This window comes from Trachypithecus francoisi, unplaced genomic scaffold (assembly GCF_009764315.1).
Source record: "Trachypithecus francoisi isolate TF-2019V2 unplaced genomic scaffold, Tfra_2.0 Lachesis_group3, whole genome shotgun sequence".
In the NCBI taxonomy this organism is placed as follows: Eukaryota; Metazoa; Chordata; class Mammalia; order Primates; family Cercopithecidae; genus Trachypithecus; species Trachypithecus francoisi.
In genome coordinates this window covers 40,408,074-40,421,377 of record NW_022681468.1, presented here as the reverse complement: position 1 = coordinate 40,421,377, position 13,304 = coordinate 40,408,074, and the positions used below count along the sequence as shown (strand labels likewise).

The 13,304-nt window shown below is 45.5% G+C and overlaps 2 protein-coding genes across 9 annotated transcripts in view; one reads left to right on the top strand and one right to left on the bottom strand.

The window, feature by feature from the left end:
- PLEKHG3 (pleckstrin homology and RhoGEF domain containing G3) overlaps window positions 1-13,304 on the top strand; it is a 73,869-nt gene that overhangs the window by 38,249 nt on the left and 22,316 nt on the right. For 3 of the 8 annotated variants that reach the window (XM_033187744.1, XM_033187743.1, XM_033187737.1), the window contains exon 1: window positions 6,947-7,331. The exons of the other annotated variants lie outside the window; for them this stretch is intronic. In XM_033187744.1, coding sequence (XP_033043635.1) covers window positions 7,308-7,331 — 24 coding nt within the window. In that variant the 5' untranslated portion in view covers window positions 6,947-7,307. Of the gene's footprint in view, window positions 1-6,946; window positions 7,332-13,304 lie in introns of those variants that run through there. 8 annotated transcript variants of the gene reach the window in all.
- LOC117069472 (divergent paired-related homeobox) lies at window positions 2,776-3,720 on the bottom strand. Its single transcript, XM_033187746.1, has one exon. The coding sequence runs from the start codon at window positions 3,718-3,720 to the stop codon at window positions 3,145-3,147; it is 576 nt and encodes a 191-aa protein (XP_033043637.1). The 3' UTR covers window positions 2,776-3,144.

Below are 13,304 nucleotides of genomic sequence, written 5' to 3'. Positions count from 1 at the left end.
CACCTACCTGGGTGTCACACAGCACTTTCTGAAGCCAGAAAATGACAGGGAGGAGTTGCAATTTCAAGCATCCCAGGGCTCTTTCCATCTGGAGATTTGTTCCTTTGTTTGGGTCTGGATACTGGCAAACGATGCTGTGCTGTGCAGCCTTGGTGCCTGTTGTTCCAGCTGGTCTCCAGGGTGGCTGGGGCCCATGCCAGCATAGGAGCCCCTACCCCAACCCCATGTTCTCACCATCTAGATCTGGCAAGTATTGATTTTCTTTTTCTTTTTGTCGAGACAGGGTCTCATTGTCTCACCCAGGCTGGAGTACGGTGGCACGATCATGCGTCACTGCAGCCTAGACTTCCCATGCTCAAGCAATCCTCCCACCTCAGCCTCCTGAGTAGCTGGGAACATAGGCGCTGCCACCACACTCAGCTAATTTTTTTTTTTTTTTTTTAATTTTGGTAGAGACAGGAGCTCACTGTGTGGCTCAGCCTGGTCTTGAACTCCTGGGCTCAAGAGATCCTCCCGCCTAAACCTCCCAAAGTGGGATTCCAGGCATGAGCCACCACACCCGACCTTCTTCTAAAAGTAACTTCTGCTTCCCACACGTACTTTTTAAATTCATCTGGAATGTATTTTTGTGTGTGTGACACTGGTTCATATACAACCCCGTGAGGAGCTTAACAAACATACTGCTCTCTGAGTCTCACCCCAGATTGGACCAATAAAATAAAACTATCTTGGGGGTAGGGCCCAGGCATGGTTGTGAAATGCCCCAGGTGACTTTTCTGTATAGCCATGGTTGAAAACCACTCAACCTTGTAAGATGGAACTGATTTTATTTTTTCCAGAGGAATAGCCAGTTTTTCCGGCACTGGTTATTTCATAGTCTGTACTATTTCCTACTGACTGGTTTCTTTTTATGATATTTATTATTTATTTATATATTTGTTTTTTAATTTATAGCTTTGTCGAGATGTATTTCACGTATTTTAAAATTTGCCCACGTAAGGTGTATAGTTCATTGGTTTTTAGTATATTCAGTGTTGTACAATTATCACCACTATCTAAGTTTAAAACATTTTTAGAAGTCCAATGCGCTGTCCATTGTGCCACAGAGCCATACTAAGTTTATTTTTTTTATTTTTTTTTGAGACAGAGTCTCGCCCTGTCACCCAGCCTGGAGTGCAGTGGCGGGATCTCAGCTCACTGCAAGCTCCGCCTCCCGGGTTTATGCCATTCTCCTGCCGCAGCCTCCCTAGTATCCTGGTCTACAGGCGCCCGCCACCTCGCCTGGCTAGTTTTTTTTTTGTATTTTTTAGTAGAGACAGGGTTTCACCGTGTTAGCCAGGATGGTCTCGATCTCCTGACCTTGTGATCTGCTCGTCTCGGCCTCCCAAAGTGCTGGGATTACAGGCTTGAGCCACCGCGCCCGGCCCATATTGAGTTTAAAACATTTTTATCACCCCAAAAGAAACCCTGTGCCCGTTAGCAGTAATTTCCCATTTTCCCCTTCCCCCAGTCCTAGGCAACCACTAATATGCTTTCTGGCTCCAAACTTGTCTATTCTGGACATTTCATATAAATGGAATCATACAATATGTAATCTTTTGTGACTTTTTTCATTTAGCCTGATGTTTTCAAGGTTCACCCATTTGTAGCATGCCTCAGTACTTCATTCTTTTTTCCTGCTGAATAATATTCCTTTGCATGGGTGTCATACATTTTGTTTATCTGTTCATCAGCTGATGTTCTGTTGAGTTGTTTCCACTCTTTGGCTATTATGAATACTGCTGATATGAACATTGATGTACAAGTTTTGTGTGGACATATGTTTTTGGTTCTCTAAGGTGTATATGTAGCATTAGAATTGCTGGGTGATAAGGTAACTCTATGTTTAACTTTTTTGAGGAACTGCTAAGTTTTTTCCAAATAGGCTTAACTATTTTACATTCCCACCAGCAATGTACAACAGTTCTGATTTCTCCAGATCCTTACCGACACTTGTTATTGTCCATCATTTTGATTTTAGCCATCCTAGTGGGTATGAAGTAGTATTAATTATGGTTCCAGGGGCATTTCCTGAAGTCAGTGATGTTGAATACCTTTGCATGTGTTTATTGGGCATGTGTATAGTGCCTTTGGAGAAATATCTTCAGATCCCTTGCCCATTTTTAAATTGAATTCTCTTTTTATTATTGAGTTGTAAGGGTTCTTTATATATTCTGGATATAAGTTCATTGTCAAGTATACAATTTACAGATATTTTCTCACGTTCTGTGATTTGTCTTTTCATTTTCTTGGTAGTATGCCGTGAAACACAAAAGTTTAAAATTTTGATGATGAAGTACAATTTATTTTTTCTTTTGTTGCTAGTGCTTTTGGTGTTGTACCTAAGAAACCATTGCTCACTTAGGTTCATAAAGATTTACTCCTATCTTTTCTTCTAAGCGTTTCATAGTTTTAGCTCTTACATTTAGGTCTATGACCCATTTTGACTTTTTTGTATATGGTTTGAAATAGGTGTCCAGATTCATTCTTTTGCATGTGAGGATCCAGTTGTCCTGGCACCTTTTGTTGAAAAGACTATTCTTTCCCTATTGAATTGTCTTGGCACCCTTGTTGATCAATTGCCAATAAATGTGTTGTTTTGTTTCTGTAATCTCAATTCTCTTTCATTGATATATGTAACTGCCCTTATGCCAGTACCATATGATCTTGATAACTATAGCTTTGTAGTAAGTTTTGAAATCAGGATGTATGAGTCCCCCAACTTGGTTCTTTTTCAAGGTTGTTTTGGGTAGTCTGGGTCCCTTGCTTTTCCATCTGAATTTTGGGATCAGCTTGTCAATATCTGAAAAAAAAAAAAAAAATCAACTCTATTTTGATAGAGATTGTGTTGCATCTTTAGATTGATTTGTTGAGTATTGCCATCTTAACAATGTTAAATATTCCATTCCATGAACGAGGAATGTCTTTTAGGTCTTCTTTAATTTCTTTCAACAGTGTTTTGTGGTTTTCAGCATGCAAGTCTTATACTTCTTTCGTTAAATATATTCCTAAGTATTTTATTCTTTTTGCTGCTATTATAAATAGGAGTCTTTTCTTTCTTTCTTTTTTTTTTTTGTAATTATCATCTCTTTTTTTTTGTATTTATCATCTCTCTCGACTTTGGAGAGATGAACAGGCAGAAGACCCAGCATGGAAGCTTGGAGCGCAAACTTGGGATTCCAAAATGGGGTAGAGGCAATATATATTAGGATCTTGGCAGCAGCCAAAATGGACTATTCTGTGGCCAACGAAGTCATTTGCAGGGACCTTGAGGTTGGGGTACAGGATGAGCTGGAATGAGGGGACTTGTTGACCCGTGTACACCAGGCCAATTGGGTGAGCAGCACGGGGCAATCTGGGTAGTGTGTCTGCATTTCTCGGGCTGACTCTGGTGGTAACCCCACCCTCTGGTACTGGCGGTTGTGGAGTTTCTTGTTTTTGATGAATATGCTTGCATTTGGCTTTCTTGAGTTTTGCTCTGTGATTCTTGAACCAGACCTGCAGTACTGTTGGGTATATGTCTATTTTCGAGGCCATTTCTTTCTGAAGGCTGGGGTTTGGGTATGGGTTCTCATTGAACAAGATGTTCAGATCTTCCAGTTGCTTCTTAGTGAACATGGTTCGTTTTCTGTGTGAATGCATCTGGTCCTTGCCTTTACGAAGATCCTCTGAGCCTGGCATGTTTCAATCCAGATGTGTGCCTGGGTTCAGGTCCAGGGATCGGGAGTCTTTTCTTAATTCCATTTTATGATTGTGCATTTCTAGTGTACAGGAATAAAATAGACTTTTGTGTGTTGATCTTGTATTCTGGTACATTGCTGAACACTTTTATTGGTTCTAATAGTTTTATAGTAGATTACTTAGGATTTTCCATATACAAGTTCATGTTATCTATGAATAGAGATTGTTTTATTTCTTCTTTTTCAACCCAGATCTCTTCTGTTTATTTATCTTGTCTAATTGCCCTGGCTAGAACTCCAATATCAAATATAGTGGCAAGACTGGATATCCTTGTCTTCTTACTAACCTCAGTGAGAAAGCATTGTCTTTCTCCATTAAGTATGATGTATCTGTGGGTTTTTCATGGATGCTCTGTGTAAGATTGGGGATATTCTCTTCTCTTCCTAGATTGTTGAGTGTTTTTATCATAGAATAGTGTGGGGTTTTGTCAAAATTTTTTTCTGGGTGTATTGACGTGATCAGGTGATTTTTACACTTTATCCTGTTATCAACTTGAGTTATTTTAATTGATTTTTAGATGTTAACCTAATCTTGCATCTCTGGGATAAATCCCACTTGGTCATAATGTATATTCCTTTTTATGGTTGCTAGATTCAATTTGTTAGTATTTTGTTGAGGATTTTTGTGTCTATAAGGAATGTGGGATTGTAGGTTTCTTTTTTCTGATACCTTGTCTGGTCTTGATAGCAGGATAATGTCTTCATAGAATGAGTTAGGAAGTGTTTCCTGCTGTTTTTTTGTGGGGTGAGAGTCTGTGAAGAACTGATGTGAATTATTCTTTGAATGTTTAGTAGACTTCACCAGGGAAGCCATCTAGTCCTGAGCTTTTCTTTATTGGAAGTTTTAAAGTTACAAATTTAATCTCTTGTTTAGACTTTTTATTTTTAAATCTGTCAGTGGTTTGTGCCCTTCTAGAAATTTGTCAGTTTCACCAAAGTTATCCAGTTCATTGGCGTATAGTTCATGACATTTCTTTATCATCCTTTGAGATATTTTTGTCTTTGGTGTTCTGCATTTATACTATATACAAGTTATCCAATTCATTGGCATATAGTTCATGACATTTCCTTATCATCCTTTAAGATATTTTTTGTCTTTGGTGTTCTGCATTTATACTATAAACAATATGTCTGAATGTGGGCTTATTTGAAGTTTAACTTGGTGTGTGCCTTCAATCTGAGGACTAAAGTCTATCCTTAGTTCTAGAAAGTTCATATACATTATCTCTTTGAAATTTGCACCTTCCCCCATTTCCTTTTTTTTTTTTCCTCTGTGGACCTCTAAGTCTATTAATGTTTATATTTCCTACCCTATTTCTTTGAATTAAATTCAGGATGATTTCTTTAGTTTATCTTTCACTTAACTAATTCTCTCTTTAGCTGTGTTTAATTTTCTATTTAACTATTGGGTTTTAAATTTCAATATTGAATATTTTATTTTCATGTATTGCTTTTTCTAATTGGCCTGTTCCTTACCCCCTTGTACTATCATCTTCTTTTATTAAGGTTTTTATCTCTTTTATATTTCCAGTCATTTAAACTATTCATCTCTAAACATCTTTTGTAGACCTATTCTTTAATTTCTAGTTCCTTGAGTGCCAGTTTGTTCCATTTTCTGACTTCCTTATGATGGTTTTTTTCCTTGTGTGGTTTGAAATTTCAGATGGGATACTTCAAGGTTTTGGAAGTGTGCACTTATTGGTGATGATGAGGTCTAGGGCATAGGAGACGTGTGAGTGGATGGCTATGGTGGGGTAGAGGAAAAGACTGTTGGAAGGCTCGTCCCCCAATGCCTCACATGTCTGGCTGCTTCTTACAATACAGGTCTCTGCTCCAGAGTCACCTCTGTAATGCCTTCCCAGTCCTCCCTAGCTAGTGGAAATTCCCATCTCTCAATCACACTCTGTTTTCCCTCCTCTATTTTTTTTCATAGCACTTAAACACTTTCCAAAAATGTGTTAGTTATTTGTCTACCTTTTTGTGGCCGTCTTCCTCACTGGAATGTAAGCTCCATGAGAATGAGGATTTGTCTTATTCACTGCTGTGTCCCTAGCATGTGGCACATGGTTTATACTGTCAATAAATGTGAGTGAATTTGAGTAGTCTTCTTTTCACACAGGAAGTCATCCCAACCATGATTCTGAAGCTTTCTTCTGGGCTGGGTATGACCAGGCAGCAGAGAGGAGGTGAACAGCTTGGCCTTCCCTTCCCAAACTTAATACCTGTGCTCCCATTGGGGATGCCTTTTTCTCCCAGCACAAAAGCCCCCCAAATACCATCTATCTTGTGTGCTTCCGCCTTCTTCTGGCGTGTTTTTACACAGTGGCCAAAATGAGAAGTAGGGATTTGAGTGCCAGAGGACCTGGGGGAAAAAAGAGCACAAAACGCTGGAAGACCTGGTTCTTACCTTTAGGAGGTTGTTACTGAGTTGAGGCAACAGAACACTCAGAGAAAACAGCTTGGAATACTTGCTACTCACTGAGACCCCGTGCAGGTTGGTACCCCCACTGCAAGAATGTGTGGGTAGAGAAGGAAGGCCTGTGTCTTGGGGTTGTCTACTGCTGGTTACATACCGTTTCTGGAGGCATCTACAGGTGAGTTATGAATTCCCAGGCGAATTCATTTTGGCTCCTTTCTGAGGTTGCCTCATACTCTAGGAACTTGTGAGCAAAAAGTGTTACTTACAAGCAAAAAGTGCGTGAGGGCGTTCCTAGGAATGGTGAGAGATGGCCTTCTTTGCTCATCTCTTGGACCCTGTGGGAGGTTGTGGAGAGAATGGTGAAAGGCACAGGGACTGTGGATTCCAGCAAACCCTGGCTCCCATACTTCCCTGACTGTATGGCCCTGGGTACCGGAGTGTTTTGAGGAGATTATGTAGAGAATGTGTTTTGCCTTATGTCTGGTATACTCGAATAAATGCTAGCTGGGGTTATTTCAGCCAGGTATTTGGACAGCCACTTGTGCCTCCGTTTCCTGACCTGTAAAATAGTGATGGCCACCTGTCCATCCTCTCTGCCCCTACTATTGTGAGGGCAGAAGGGTTAATTATCTTTCAGCCTCCAGGGCCTGGAGTGGGGGAGGTGCTGCATAAACAGAGCATTGTTGTGCTGCTGAATGATCTGGCTTTGTTCTGGAGTCTTCAGTATGTGACTTCCTGCAGTTAGTATCCCCTGTGCTTAATTGCTGGAGGTTTGTGCAGGTCCTCACCCCTGTGGCCCTCACCTCCCAGGGCTGTGGCCTGGGTCTTTACCCAGCGGGGACCTGCAGAATTGTGTCGGGAAGTTGCATTTCCTGGGCTAGGGCGCCCCAGCAATCAGGAATGAGAGAAATGCAGAAAGTATGACCCACACGCGGAACTGGTTCTGAATAGAACGTTTATTGACGAAGTTTTGCAGGAGGCGGCGGGCGCTTTAATTCCCGAGGCTGTTGGTGGCAGCTCACTGCTCACTCCAAGCCTGTTAACTGCTGGGCTGCCAGTGCTGGGGACAATGCGGCTGCCCGGCCCCTTGCCACCCTTGTGGTGCCCGGATGGGAGCCCTCCTGAGGAAAGCGGTAGGTACCCGGCTGGGACCACGCCAGGGGATGGGAATGGGGTGGGATGGGGACTCTTTCAACTCCAGGCCTCTAAGCCTTGCCTGACTTCCCCCAGGAAACCCAGCCAATCACAGGCTTTGGGGTAAAAGGCAGGTTTTTCCCTGTGGGTTAGACACTGAGGACCATAAAGGGAGCAGGTGTAGGTGAACCACTTTTCTTAGTGAACTGTCATGTGGCTGGGTGACAGCAAGACAGTCCTTTTGGTTCTGCCGGGGGCTTCAGGGGGACTTCTCGTCTTGAACATTTGGAGTTGGGTGGTTAGAGAATGTCATGTAGGACCCTACACACACACAGACATACACACACACACAGACATACACACACACACACACACACACACACACACACACACAAGCAGAGTTAATCTCCCACTTCTTCCTGATGTTTCCTTTTCCCAGAATCCACAGAGGGTGGTTGTTTTGGATCAAACCAAGCGGCAGCTGGTAGAGCAGTTGAAAGGAGGTTATTCCCCTGCCCTGTCTCCTCCCCAGTGGGCAGCAGACCCCGATCCCGACCCTGGTACCCACCATGTCATAGCTCTGAGCAGCAGGTGCATGGATATCGGGGCAGATTGACCCCAAATCAAGGCCTCACTTTTCCACGAGTAGAGGCTGCTTCCTGGGCCGTGTCTCTACACGTGTGCACCCCAGAATTGGGATTGGGTAATACTGCCCCACCGGTCTGAATTCTGGTCCATGTATCCTCCCAGCTGAGGCAGGAAGGTGCCCCTCCTCTACCCAGAAACTGGTTGGATGAGTTTCTTAGGCCTCTCTGGTGAGGTCCTTTAGAAGGGGAAGCGGGGAACACAGGGGAATGGGGGAAGGAGTTATGGGTGGAGAGGAGCCCCCTGGGCTCTGTAGGATAGGGGAAGTGTGTGAGGCCCTGCTGGCTGAAGGGCTGGCCGCCTTTGGGAATTTGCATATGTGTGTGTGTGTGTGTGTGTGAGTCCATAAGGTCTGCTTTGGAAAATCCACTTTCCTAACTTCTCTGGGTCAGGCACCAAGCCCAAGGTCAGAGCCCAGGGCAAAGAAAGGGGGTGTGTTGGAGCTCTTCTCTTGCTGTATCACCTTCAAAGAAGAGGCAAGGCCCGAGGGAGGGGCAAGGCCGGGTTGTCTACGGAACTTTCCGGGTCTGGAGGCTCATGCTTGGAACTGGGAGGGGAGTTGTGTTTTAGGGAGTTGCCCTGGCAGCCTTGCCTCCAAGCCACCATTCTGATGTGCTTGGGAAGGGAAAGTGAGAATTGGGGGAAGGAAAAAACCCTTGGGTAGTAAGATGCACACAAGCTCCTCCCCAAGCCCAGTTGAGAGCTGCTAGCCTGAAATCCCACTGAGAGATTTCTTCCATTTAAGAACTGACATCTCAGTTTTCTGGAGTAGGTGTTCTCTTCCTGCTCCTACAGCAGTTAATTTAAATGTAGCTTCATCTCTTCATGTATATATTGGGTCTCATTTCTTCCCCCTTTACAAGGGTTGGAACGGGTCTCCTTCTTCTTTCTAGCCAATGTTTCCCCAGTCTCTTGCTCCTCCTTGAAGCTGTCTCTGAACAGCCAGCACCTTCCTGGCTTCTGCATTCTTCTCGAACACTCCTTGGCTCTGGGACACCTGCAGCCACAGCCCATATCATGGTTTGGACGTTTTTAGGGCACATTCTTACACCTCGTCTCATGGAGCCCCATTTCCACGTGTCTTGGTAGTTGTTCTTCCAGACCTGGCTTGGATCTGTCCTTTCCCACAAAGCCACGTGGATTCCTTCCATCTGTCCTTGGCCTGCCTTACAGCCTAGCCTCTTGTTGCCAGATGCCTGGGGTATGCGGGTGGTCTGGGTCCTCTCAGGACTCAGCTGCTCTCTTGGCAGCAAATGCACTCAGATCTCTTCACCTGGCAAAAGCTTACTCATCATTTATGACTCCGCTAAGATGTCACCTCCTCCTAGAAAGCTTCCTGGTCCCCCAAGTAGCACTAGCTACTCCTTCTTCTGTTAGCACAGTTATTTATTCATGCTTTTGTACTAGGACTCAAGGCATTGTTTTGTGAATACTCTGTTTATGTGGCCATTTTTCCTTCTGAAGTTCAAGTTCTTCAAAGACAGGGACAATGTATTTTTCATGTCATATCTCCAGGGCCTGGCATTCATGTTCAGGAGTGTTGAATAAGTTCCCAAACTGGAGACAGTCTTGAACTCCCATCCTGCTCACAACTGGATTCTCTCCCTCCTTTTCCTACAGATGCCTTGTCTTGTTTTGCCTTGTCTTGTTTTGCCTTATAGCATATAAGCTCTGAAAAGTGGGGTCTGTGTGTGACTTGTCCTAACTGCAGTGCTGCCATGATGTCTTTGTGCACAGTAGGTGCTTGGTAAACAGCTTAGGTCGGAACATTACTAGGGTTATCTTCAAATCAGAGAGAGATTGAGTCACAAAGAGCCTGCTGACTTGCTCCTGATCATGCAGTGGCTAGGCAGAGCTAGGGTAGTTTGGAGGAATGCTGTCTGTAGTCCCCAGGCTCTTTCATACACATTCTTCTGCTTTTCCGTTTTTTGATATTCCTCGTGACTTAGGAATGGGTCTGCACTGGAGCCCTTCCCAGTACCTTGCTGTTTTGTCTTACGCCCTGGCCCTCCCAGATGTCTACCCTGCAGATGGGTTTAAAACCCAGGCACCAGTGTCAAGGATGGTTTTTGTTATTTTTGTTAATCACTTATTTGTGCTTTTGCTCTCTGAAGTTGCCTTAACTTCTGTTCTTGCTCAGGCGTGCGGTGCCCCCGGCCCTGTTCCTCTCCAGCTCCCGGTAGTACATGCCGTCTCTCTGTGTGGATCCCTGAGGAATGCACCCTGTCTGCTATAGCGGCGGGATTCAGACTCACTTAATACTTCATCTGTTAGCTTGACCTCCTGTTGGGTATGGGTGTCAGGCTACTTTTCCTTTCCAGCTGAACTACTGTGTGTCTGCCCTTAGAAGATCATGGTCTGGGCCGGGCGCGGTGGCTCAAGCCTGTAATCCCAGCACTTTGGGAGGCCGAGATGGGCGGATCACAAGGTGAGGAGATCGAGACCACCCTGGCTAACACGGTGAAACCCCGTCTCTACTAAAGAATACAAAAAACTAGCCGGGCGACGAGGCGGGCGCCTGTAGTCCCAGCTACTTGGGAGGCGGAGGCAGGAGAATGGCGTAAACCCGGGAGGCGGAGCTTGCAGTGAGCTGAGATCCGGCCACCGCACTCCAGCCTGGGCGACAGAGCCAGACTCCGTCTCAAAAAAAAAAAAAAAAAAGAAGATCATGGTCTGTATTGATGTTGAGATCATAGAAGATGGATAAACACATGGGTTGTCGGGGAAGGTTAGGTCATGCTGGTTCACCAAGTTTAACTTGTATCATTATTATTAATTTGAGATGTGGGTCAAACATTGTAGGTACAAGGCAGAAAAATCTCATTGTCTTGATGCTTGCAGAACAAATAAGTAATTTATCCGTTATCATCATCACCACCACCACCACCGTTCTCAGTGGTCTTACTGTGTGTCAGATGTATGGGTTACTTACTTATATCATCTCAACCCTGGAGACAACCCAGTCAGGTTGGCATTATTACTATGCCTATTTTCCTGATGAGGAACTTGAAGCTTGGTGAGGTGAAGTGACTTGCCCAAGGGCACATACATCCAGGAAAAGTGGAGGGCCTGGAATTCAGACGGGGTCTGCCTGACTCCAGAGCCAGTGGATGAGTTTACTGCATTTGACCTCTGTGGGCACCACTGCATCTGTGCATATTCTCTTTCCTGCCGAGAAAGCAGAGGGACCCAATGGGGCCCCTCCACACCCACTTGGTTCCTGGTGAGATTCTCCAGTGCCTTTGAACCTGAGGCAGTAGTAATATGCAGCTTCCTCCTACCCGCCCACCCCACTGCAGGCTAGAGGCCTTGAAACAAGCAGCCCCTGAAATGGGGATGAGGCTGGAAAGATGGCGAATTTGCAGGGCTGGGTTCTTGAACTTTGCTGGTAAGTAGCAGTGGTTCTGTGAGCCTTTTTGACCTCAAGATGAGAGAGGTAGGGCCTCTGGGAACTTTGGATCTGTCTGTGATTTCCAGGGGGTAATTTCTAGTAACACCTTTTAGGGCTTTCTTTGGCTGTTCCATTTTTGGGGCACATTGCATAGTGACAAGTTGTGCTGGCACCCAAGTGACCTCTACCCTGGTTGTGAACAAGAGCAATTTATAATAAACAATAATTTCCCCATTTGGCTTTAGCAGATGTTTACATGAAACTTCCTGGGACATTTGCAGAGAGACCAGATCATCATAGCCCCTTTTCTAAACTTGGCCACTTTCCCCTTCCTCTCAGTCTCCTGTGGCTGGTCACCTAGTATGTAGCCCAGTGGGGCAGCTGTGCCATGCTCTAGCTCCCTGTCTGGGGCCAAGTAGGATGGGACTACCAGGGTGAATGAGCAGTCACCAATCCTGGCGCTTCTTGGTTGATCGGAAACTTGCTGGCAGTGACTAATGTGGAGACTCATTAGACTAGGAGGAACTGGCTTTGGTCTTGACCTCACCCACTGTTTACCTTTCTCTTGACTGTGTGAGTGGTGAGCTCATCCAGGCACCATCTCACAGTCCTTCCAGCAGGCATTTATTGAACACCTGATGTGCCTTGCTCTCTGGGGCGGAAGGGAAGGTATGGGAAAGAAGGCCCAGCCCACTGGGTTTTACTGTATCGGCCAAAAGAGATGCATGTACATATCAAGCCCCAAGACCAATGCTTTAAGTGATACTCAGGGTGTTTCGAGTTTAGAGGAGTACATTACTTCCCTATTGCCACTGTAACAAATTCTGCAATCTTAGTGGCTTAAATCAACACACATTTGTTGTCTTAAAGTTCTGGAGATGAGAAGTCAGACTGGGTTTGCATGGCCAGGTTCCTTCTGCAGGATCCAGGGCAGAATTTGTTTCCTTGCCCTTCCTAGCTTCCCAGGCTGCCTGTATCCTTGGCTTGTGGCCCCTTCCTCCACCTTCAAAGCCAGCAGTGTAGCATCTTCCAGTCTCCTTCTCTCTGGCCCTCTGCTTTTATTGTCAAACTTCTGTCTGACCCTGACTCCTGCCGAATTCCCCTTATGAGGACCCTTATGTTCACATCAGACCCACCCAGCCAATCCAGGATAATCTCCCATCTTAAGACCCTTGATTTGATCACATCTGCCTTCTATGTCCCTTTTGCCATATAAGGTGACATTCATAGGTTGAGGGTCAGGCTGTAGATATCCTTGGGCGGGGGCGTGATTCAGCTTACAGTAGTGTGTCTGTTGGGAAATGGGAAATGGTTGAGGAGGCCTTTCTGAAGGAGGTGATTGCTAAATGTGTATAGGCAGAGGGTCTGGGGACACATTCCAGGTTTGAGAGACAACATGGGCACATGTTGGGGAGGTGGGGATGGGGGGTATGGATGAACAGCCCTCCCTCTGAGCAAGGTGCCTGGCTTTCCTTTCCTTCCAAGGCCAGGCCGAGGGAATTTTCTGGACTTCAGTTGCAGGCCTAGACTTTCTCCTGGAGTCCATGTGGGAGGGCTCCCCTGGCACCACACAGTCCTTTTCCTTCCTGGCAGCTGTGGTCCTGCTGCAGGGACCCAGCCAGACTGCATGGGCCCTGCTGCTCTTAGGTGGTGGGAAAATGCATTCCCGAGGGAAAATGAATTTGAGCCAGCTGGGCTGGGTTTGGGTGGCCCAGAAACCTTGGTCACACTGTTGGCACAGCCTCTGCAGGCAGTCACGTTGCTCACATGCACACAAAGTCACTCCCCGGGGAGCCTTCTCTCAAGCTTTATTAGGGTGCTCAGGGCTCCTGAATCTCCAGGAGGGAAGGGAGGGGTCAGAGTGAGGAAACTGCTGGGAAAAGGGGCAAGAGTCCCCTAGGAGGGGGTCCTCCTCTCCCCCAGGAGAGCCCCTAGG